Below are 9,981 nucleotides of genomic sequence, written 5' to 3' on the forward strand. Positions count from 1 at the left end.
TCCAATGTTAAAAAGTTTATTTATATAACTACGAAAGAAAGTATGAAACAAATTAAGAAAGATAAAGTCAAATCGAAGTATAAAGGCTTTTTCTTTCACATACAGTGATAAGTGACTTTACAAGTCCACAGTGTCAACAGAACAATTCTCTAAAATTACTATGTTATAACAAAATAATCTGCGAATAAATATAAGATACATTTGAAAAGTACAATAATTTGCTCCACATCAAGATCATTAGTAAGTTCACCATTCTGGCAGACTTAGACATCAGGGTTTGCAACCTTATTTTCTGTAAAAATACATCTCTGTTTTACCTCTTTTAGTTTGTTCGTCAACACAGCAATGAGTTATAATGAAATGTGACAGTCTACATCCTGCCCAGCAGTGAAGAGCCCATTCAACTGTGCAATCGTAAGCAGGCACAAGGGATACGAGTAACATTAGTCTATTAAAACGGAATCAGACATGGTACGTCCTCTCTTCTCAAGTTCATTACAGATGAAACCTCACCAGTCCTCGAGTCTCATACAATAAAAAAAAGGAATTTGCGTAAGCATTTAAGTGGTTTCTGAAATCTTCCAGCATGCTACAACTTTGCTCTTTTCTTTGCAGAGGAGCTAAACAATTGCTGTGCCAGTGTTACTCAACTGGAATCTGCACATAAATGCATAACTACTGTAGGTTAACGGCTGTGAAAGAGGAATTTAACAGGAAGATATGTGCGAAATAAATTGAGTTCCAGTCCTTTCATCCTTCAGACCTTCTTCTCACTCTCTCATTGTGCCGAGTCTGAGTCACTGGAGTCCAGACTAGCCTGTGCAGACGCGGTGCGGCAGCTCTGCGTGGATCCTGCGTGTTGCAAAGTCTGTGTGCTTCTCCTGAGGCTCTCCAGCGACTGAAGGAAGGACCGCCTCGCTCTTTCTTCCTCCAAAGGTGAAGCCCCTTCCTCCTCCACTTCGGCGATCTCTGCAAAAGTCACCGGCTGGGTCTTGAAGCGGGCGTCTCGGGGCCGCCGGGGACGGTTTCGGCCCCGAGCCAGACACTTGGGGACGGGTAGCTGCTGGGGAAACTCCTCCATGGCGGATGCCAAGATGTGTGCGGGTAGAACGGCGAAACCCACCGTCTCCATCGGACGTGCAGCCATGTGTCTGGATGGCAAGGGTTGGGCGTTCGGCTTCTGAGATGTTTGGAGAGGCTTGCAGTTCTCCAGGTCTCCCTGTGGTGAAGGATTTGAAGTCACTTTCCTTGTATCCTTCTTGTCTGTATTTGACAGAAGGTGAAGATAACACGCGGCTGGAGAAGACAGCTTCCAGAAGACGAGTGAGGGGAATCTGAGTTCTCTCTGTCTGTGGTTTCTGAGCGTGCCACTGACAGCTTGGGCTTTTATACTGCTTCACTCCCTTAACATCTCCCCACTCCGCTCTGGCTCCGCCCACCCACTGTGAGGCGTCACGGTTCCGGCTGCCATACCAGTCCCTCCGAATCAGATCCTGGAAATAAATGCCAGCCAGAGAGGGAGTTGGGAAAACAGCGAGGCGGGAGTGGCTGGAGGGAAGAAGATACACGCAGCTCTAACAGATGGATCAGAACAGAGAGAAATAAACAAATGGCCAGGAACAGAAAAATGGGGAGTGAGAGGTCACGGACAAAGGAGAGATAAACAAAAGATAGTTAGAAGACCAGAAGCTTTGGAGAAATGTACACAACATACTGTACAAATACATGTGGGGCGAATCTCACAAAAACATGTTCAGGTCTTATCAAAATGAAAAGAAGAAAAAAAATAGCGTTATAATAATGAAGCTGTTATAAGACATTTAGATATTTTGCATTACAAAATTTTATCTTTTTTAAAAAACATTTTTATTAAAATTAAGCACATTTTCCCTTAAAAAATTAATGCAACATGTCTGGACATTTTATTTGCAATTCTCATTTTTCTGAATTACCATTATACTGTGAAAAATAAAAATAAAATATATATATTTATGCCAGTGCCAAAACTACTGCTATAAATAACAATTTGAATAATATATATATTTTTATTTTACAGTTACGGGAAGGATATTTTTATGACAATAATTTAAACTACAAATGTGCCTAATTGTCATGAAAATGCAACATAAAAAAAAAAAAAAAAACAATGGTCCTGAAAATTTATTTTCATTTATATTTGATGGAACCTAAAATAATAATTTAAAAATAGAAAACAGAGATTATATATCATATTATTATTATTATTATTACAGATTTTTAAAGACTAGTTTTTACTTAAATAGGTCAATCTCACATATAGAATATTATTATTAGTATTATATTTAAGGAAATTAAATGAGGACGCCAGCTTTTCAAGTTGACAGACAAGAACATATAAAATAATAAAACTGAATGACAAAATAAAACTGAAAAAAAAAAAAGAATATATATGCCACACGGATGATGCCACCTTTTCAAGTCGGCCAGATAAGGACAAGGACATGGAGGGTTGATGATCTATGAACTATATTTTTATTTTTCTGTGTTGTAAGCTCAGCATCATGTACATGTCAGGAATCTCTCCGCAGTGCCACGACCATGATCTCACCATCATAATGAGTTTAGCTTTCATCAGCCTCTCACTCTCTTCCTGTGCCATTCAGATTTGTCATTAACCCTCGAACGCTCCATGCCAGGCATGTCCCATGAGCCCAGAGACATTTTGGGAGCAGTGTGTGAAACTGGGGGCTGGACATTGTGACGTAACACACCATGGTGGCTCCGGTTTTGTCATGAACCCTGAGGATGACCCTTTAGAAGCAAAACAGGAAACTAATGGTGCCACCTCACCCTCTCAACTCACTCCTACTCGTCCCATATATCAGACATCAAGGGGTTACCGTAAAGTCTGCTCTGAGTAACATCTATTTTGGGACGGAGAAGCCAGCTCTTGCAGACATTCATCCAACCGCTAAGGTATTATCAGTCAGGTGACATCATGTAATGATGTCAAGGACAACTACACACACCACGTTTTGCAGGAACACATCAAGTTGATTAATAGCTTGTTTCTAGGCTAATACAGAAGGGATGTACAAGACAGCAAAGACGCACATTTTTGCAAAACAAATTGCACATATGCGCCGGTGTCACACGATGCCTTTGAAACAATAAACCACCTTCTTTAGAAACTGTTATGTAACTAATATACACCATTTTATAGACTGGTCTATAGCCATAGCCCTCTATACCTGCATGATCAGCAACAGCTGCTGGTATTTTGAATACTTTAAATAAATACAGCACGGGACAGCTGGGCAATCCTGAACAAACTGAACAGGAGCCCCTCTTCATCCTCAAGCTCAGACCTCAATGTCACAGAAGCAAGCAAAAGGTTTACAAATCAACTATCTCATGATAACTCACAACTATTTTCTGTTTTGCTAAACTGGTGGCAACTTTATCTCATTTGTACGTTTTTGTTGTACGACTTGCTCACACTTATCTTTGATTACAAACTGTACGTTTTCTTGCGAATCACAATGCACGAATATCTTTGTAAATACTTATATTTTCCTGTATCAGTTTGTTTTTTAAACAGGTTTTTTAAATTACGTATTTTCAACCATATACTGTATATTATTGGGTAGAAATTTGTGAGTAAAAAAAAAATAATTAAATCACAAACACAAAAAGTAAATTCACTGGTAATAAGGTGATTAATTTAAAATAGCATATATCTTTGACTGTGGGGAGCCTTAAAAGTTTGAGAACTGGCCTTACTGAAGGAAAAACACTGGTTTATGTAGCACAAAAATTATTAATTAACATATTTGTGTCCATTCCTTTGGGATAAATATCCACAGGCAAAGAAGTAGAGTTACACAGCGAATAACAGGAAATGGAATCCACAAAAGTGGAGTCTAGTATTGCTTTTAGTTTATGTAACATACATATCAATGTCATGTTTGACCAAACTAGTCATACGTGGATACATTACATTAAATAATAACATACAGTAACAGTAAGAAAGTGATATCTGTCCAAAGCTATAAATGTCCATGTTGGCTCAGGGCCACTGCAGCTTGATTTGTTTCTCTTGTGCTTGTAAGTAGGATAAACAAATTTGTTTTCACATTAAGCAGTGAGTCTGTTAACATGATAAAAAGAGGTGAAAATACCACAAGCCACTCTATTAATTTTTTTGGACTTGGCCTAGAATACATTACAGCGTCCGAAAAGTCATGTATTTATAGCACAACACAGACACATTCCCATGAAGGCCACTCGCGCAACACAACATCCAAAATTAGCAGAGGCAACATAGTACTGACTTCTCCACCACGCACCAAAATATTCCAGTCCTGTAATGGATAGCACATAAACATAAGCTACTTATATTACCTCAACAGGTTATTTATTTGAACAAACTCGAATATGTCAGCTTGGCTTCAAGATATAAAAGATGAAAAGTATAGCGTTTTGATTAGTTAAAGAGATAGTTCACCCAAAAATGAAAATTCTGTCTTTAATTACTTAATATTTTTGATGAAATCCGAGAGCTTTCTGACTCTCCCATAGACTACAAGGATCCTAACACGATCAAGGCTCAGAAACGTAGCAAGGAGATCGTTAAAATAATCCATGTGACATCAGTGGTTCAACCGTAATTTTACGAAGATACAAGAATACTTTTTGTGTGCAAAGAAAACAAAAATAACTATTTTATTCAACAATTCGTCTCCTCCACGTCACCCTATAGGGCCATTTTGGAGAGTATCACATACATAAACAACATATGCTGTTCTGTGTCAGCAGCACTGTACGCAGATACGTCGTTTACGCTTTGATCTGAACGTAAACAACGTATCCGCGTACATATATTGCATACGTTGTTTACGTATGTGATACTCTCCAAAATGGCGCTATAGGGTCACATGGAGGAGACGACTTGTTGAATAACGTCGTTATTTTTGTTTTCTTTGCGCACAAAAAGTATTCTCATAGCTTTTTAAAATTACGGTTGAACCACTGATGTTACATGGATTATTTTAACAATCTCATTGCTACGTTTCTGAGCCTTGATCGTGTAAGGATCCTTGCTGTCTATGGGAGGTCAGAAAGCTCTCAGATTTCATCAAAAATATCTTAATTTGTGTTCGAAGATGAACACAGGTCTTAGGTTTGGAACAACATGAGGGTGAGTAATTAAAGACAGAATTTTCATTTTTGGGTGAACTATTCCTTTAAAATGAGATGGATGATACAGGCAAGCCGACAATTAATTTTATGCTATATGGCCAATAACCGATAAATTGCAGACATTAAAATATGATAGTATTTTGTCTAAAAAACTAATAACTAAAATGAAATCATTTTAAATGCTATAAGTGGGTCACAACAATATCATGAACAGCATGAAAAAATGGATATTCATTTTCAGATTTGGTAAAGGTTGTTTAACTGTGTTATTCAATTTTAAAGATTAACTTTAAGTGATGGTAATGGTAATTTAAATGTAAATAATGTAAATATAAGGGCAATGAGCATGAATAATTAAAAACCCAATGTCAATGATACTGATAAATTAAAAAAAAATATCTGATGTATTGTGTATCCCTATGTGTAAACAGTCAGAAAATAGATATACAGCAAACAAGATCATATCAGGGCCTTTAAATGGATTCCTAGATATGTCTTCATAATGCTATATTCAGTCCATGTCTTCTTGGACGTAATGGAATAAATAACAATTAATTAGCTCTGTTGCACGCTGTATTGTGCGAGTAAACATTATCTTGATGTGTCGTGGCGAGTACAGTGTACTTGGAGGGGATGTTGTTTTTGTTCCAAAGTTCTGCTGGGAAAAGGAGGAGTTTTCCCCTAAGACAGATGGAGAACTGCGTCTTAGTATTGGTGGGAACGAGAAAACCAGGCACGGAGCACAGGCCTTGACTTCAGCAGACAAAACACTGCCAATGTCTAATGGATTTGTGCCCACGCTGTGCATGTTGCTGTTAGCCTTATGTGTCTAGGCTCGTGACGCAGCTCTCTTATCTGGGAATTAGTAGGAGAGGAAACGTGTCTTCATGAAGATCAAGCACAAGTCGGCCAAAGGAGAAAAAAAGTTGTGGACTTTGCATCCAAGAACACAATCCATGTCACTTCAAATCTTTCATAGAAAAGGAACGACTTTCCAGTGTCTTTTGCTGAAAATCGCTATCATTATGAACGTCCTTTTGGTTCCAAGTCCAACTTGTATGATAAACAGGGGTCGAGAGGCAGACCCTAGTATGATAGCAGACCCTTGCGGTTGGACACAAGGGAGCGGTTCCAGCTCTCAAACAGGTGCTAACAACAAATCCATGTGGTATTGTTAATAAAAGGCCACTGAAGGGCTACTGGGAGTGAGGATCCTGGCATATGATCCCAATGCAAGTGGGAAATGCTAAAAGCATACTGGACACCACGCCAAAAGGTTATTTAAAGATGCTCTGGCCAGCGGTACTGTGAAGGTTTCAGAGCTTCATCCTGAAAATCAATCAATCTATGTTAAAGGGATAGCTCAGCTAAAAATGAAAATATTAACCCTAATGTTGTTCCAAACCTGTAAGACTTATATTCACCTTCAAAACACAAATGAAAGTAATTTTAAGAAAATTTGAGAGACTGGGAGATTCCATTGAAAGTCCATGTAATCAAAACTTCAATGCTTCAAAAAGTTCATAAAGAGATTGTAAAAGTTTGTAAAGAGATTAAAAAGTAAATCCATATGAGTTGAGCAGTCTAGTCTTCTGAAGAGATGCGATTGCTTTATATGATGAACAGATTTAATTTAGGTTTGTATTAAACATTGATCAACACAAAAGCAGAGCAGATCAAACATGGTAAACAGAAGCTCAAATATGTTTGTGGGAAATGCGAAAAACCTCAGTGTGTGACATAACAACAAATTGGTTCTTGCGTGTCAAGCAAGAATGTTGAAGCTTCTGTTTACCACATTTTATGATCTCTAGGTTTGTGTTGATCAATGTTTATATGTAAATAACAATGAAATTACTCTTCCAAGCTTTATAATGGCAGTGAATGGTGGTCGAGATTTTGAAGCAAAAGTAAGTGCATCCATCCATCATAAAGAGTGCTCCACGTGACTCTAGGGGGTTAATAAATGCAAAAACAAAAAATATACAACTTTATAATCTCTAGTTTCTGCTAACTGTCGTGCGCACGTTCATGAGATATTGGCGTTCGGATGACGGACATATAAATATTATAAGCCATTATAAAACTTAGTAGAGCCAAGACATTTTTTAATACAACTCTGATTGTATTTTTTTGGCTTGAGGGTGAGTAAATAATGGGGTAATCTTCATTTTTGGGTGAACTATCCCTTTAACTGTTCAATTAATACGGACTTATTTATTTTACATCTTTTTATTAACTTTTTGAAGCATCAAAGTTTTAGTAAAAATGGACTTTTAAAGGGGTCCTATTATGCTCTTTTACAAACTCTTGATTTTGTTTTGGGGGTGTACTAGAACATGCTCTCATGTTTGGTGGTGGTTCGAAAATCGCATTATTTTTCACATAATTTACATTATTATAACACCTCTCTCCTCAGCCTGGCACAAACGGCTCGATTAGTTCCAGGTTTGATGAAGGCCCGAAAAACTAAATGTGTTGTGATTGGTTAGCTGTCCCAGTGCGTTGTGATTGGCGAACAGCTTGGATGGTGTTTCAGTACTGCCCGCCCTTGCCAAAGCAGCAAGTTGGTCAATATTGCCATTATATCAATTCAGACCCCGAGAATATTGAACAAGAGGATGGCGCAGAACCTTTGCAGGCATGGATATTGCAAGACATACTAAAGTGGTAACGTTATTGTTGTTGGGTTTTTTTGTGGCTAAATCACGTTTTAGATAGGATGTCAACAACAGCTTAAAAATAACTGCATTTATTATGTACAGATAAGTGCAACGGTAATATGTATTATGTTTATTGTTAATTCTAACATTATAACATGAATTGCAGTGTAACTGTTATACAGTTGAACTTATTTATACCATAGTCCCACAGACTTACACTATTTGTGGCGGTATATATATATATATATATGCAGATTAATTCTCTGCAATTGGAGCAGGAGAGAGCGAGGTTTCCCGGTGTTGTGCCTATTTTCAAGTCTCTGCCAAATTATTACTCCCCTCGTTGAAATCGCTACCTGATAACCCCTCCCCCACACCTAACCCTAAACCTACCAATACTAGGGGGGTAATAATCTGGCAGGGGTCAGACTCAGAACTGGGCACAACACCGGTAACGCTGTACACAAAACAGAGCTCCGCTCACAAACCCTGCTTTATCAGACATTACATTACATGCAAGATGAAATAAAAATGACATCCAAAATTTTCTGAAAACAGTCGGTTTCCTTCAGAAATACAGTGATATAAAAACACCTGCGCTGTGTTTTGATTTTGAAACGTGCAGTGCTCAACCAAGCGTTCTCCCGCCAACCACTCGAATTTCAGTAGGCGGGATTTATTTTACTTCTACCACTTTGTGATATCATAAATACAGGAAAACAACTTTGTAGTCCAAACGAGCCGTTCGTTGTAGTTCTTGAAAAGGGATTTAAAAAAAAAAATTATATCTCCCTTTGGAGTTGACTTTGAGATTTGTAACTTTGTAGATCGTTTTATGCCCAAACATGCACACTACACACTGACTAAAATTCAAAAAATGAAAAAGCATAATAGGACCCCTTTAAACAATGAACAGAAATCTGTCAAAATTCATAAAAAATATCCTCATTTGTGTTTCAAAGATGAACGAAAGTTATATTAGTTCTGAGGATGAGGAAACTTTTCATTTTTAGGTGAACTATTTTTCTCACTAAGAGCTCAATCAAGTTGCGTACGCTACTTACCCTAACCAAACAGACCTCCCTGCACACTCTGGGAATGAAACTTATAACAATTTAACTGGAGTGGAAAAATAATGGCCAATGATCCCATTACACAGCGAGGGTCCCTGCATACCAGAACAGAAGCAGCATTTCCATGTGCAGGTCAGGCTTTATGGGGAAGCTCTGAAAGGCGTTGTATTGCCAGGCGAGCAGAAAGGAACACCAAGAAACTCAAATTAAAGAGCTCCGACAAATCACTGGAAGTCACATGCAAGAGTACGGGATTTACGGTTTGCAGTTTCAAAACATTTTGGAGTTCTCTGGATAATCTCTGCTGTTGAGATGTGCTGCCAAAACGTTCGACGGCGTTCCCATATTTAGGGATATTGTCTTTAAAAGAGTGACCTAACAGCCCCTTTTCTGACCTTTGGGCTTTGAACTCCAGAGATGAATACCCAACAATTTAAAAAGACACTCAAGAACATTTTAAAACTGCATGTTATACAATATTTGTGTTTGAACTAAGAGCATTTTCTTTGATAGCATTTCTGGCTCAACTGCCATCAAAATAACGTGGTCCTTGCCTTTCGAGGTTGGTGGTGACAGAGACAGCCATTCAGCTCTTAACCAACCACACAAGGACTCGACCGTGACTCATCAATAATGAGAAGAGGCTAGCAGTCAAGTGTATAGCTTACCAACCATCTGCACAGAGAAAGTCTGAGAGCTGCAAGATGTAAAAAAAAAAAAGACTGGCAACCCTTCAAAATATAATAAAGCTCATAACCTCACTGAAAGAAAAGAAAAAAAGGACAAAAGGCTTACTGTGAATTTGTTACCTCAGTAATAAACTTTTTACATCACATTTGTGCAATTTTAATTATTAAATTGTTGTTAAACACAAAGACATACACCATGGTTCAAAAGTTTAGGGTCAATAAGATTTTTTAAAGAAATTAGTATTTTTATTCAGCAAGGACGCATTCAACTGATTAAAAAAGTGACAGTAAAAGACATTTGTAGTATCATGATTTCCTCCAAAACTTTTAACATATATGTTTCTAGAGCATCAAATCAGCATATTACAATGATTT

The 9,981-nt window shown here is 37.8% G+C and overlaps 1 protein-coding gene across 1 annotated transcript; it reads right to left on the reverse strand.

The window, feature by feature from the left end:
• Positions 1-1,796, reverse strand: c25h11orf96 (chromosome 25 C11orf96 homolog). The gene has a single exon (XM_058767855.1). It carries the CDS (start codon positions 1,145-1,147, stop codon positions 779-781), a length of 369 nt encoding a protein of 122 aa, XP_058623838.1. The 5' UTR covers positions 1,148-1,796; the 3' UTR covers positions 1-778.
• Between the last annotated feature and the right edge of the window lie 8,185 nt (positions 1,797-9,981).

This window comes from Onychostoma macrolepis, chromosome 25 (assembly GCF_012432095.1).
Source record: "Onychostoma macrolepis isolate SWU-2019 chromosome 25, ASM1243209v1, whole genome shotgun sequence".
NCBI lineage: Eukaryota > Metazoa > Chordata > Actinopteri > Cypriniformes > Cyprinidae > Onychostoma > Onychostoma macrolepis.

Excerpts from the sequence above, each read along its gene's own strand:
- c25h11orf96 (XM_058767855.1), bottom strand. The coding sequence starts at position 1,147 with ATGGCTGCACGTCCGATGGAGACGGTGGGTTTCGCCGTTCTACCCGCA.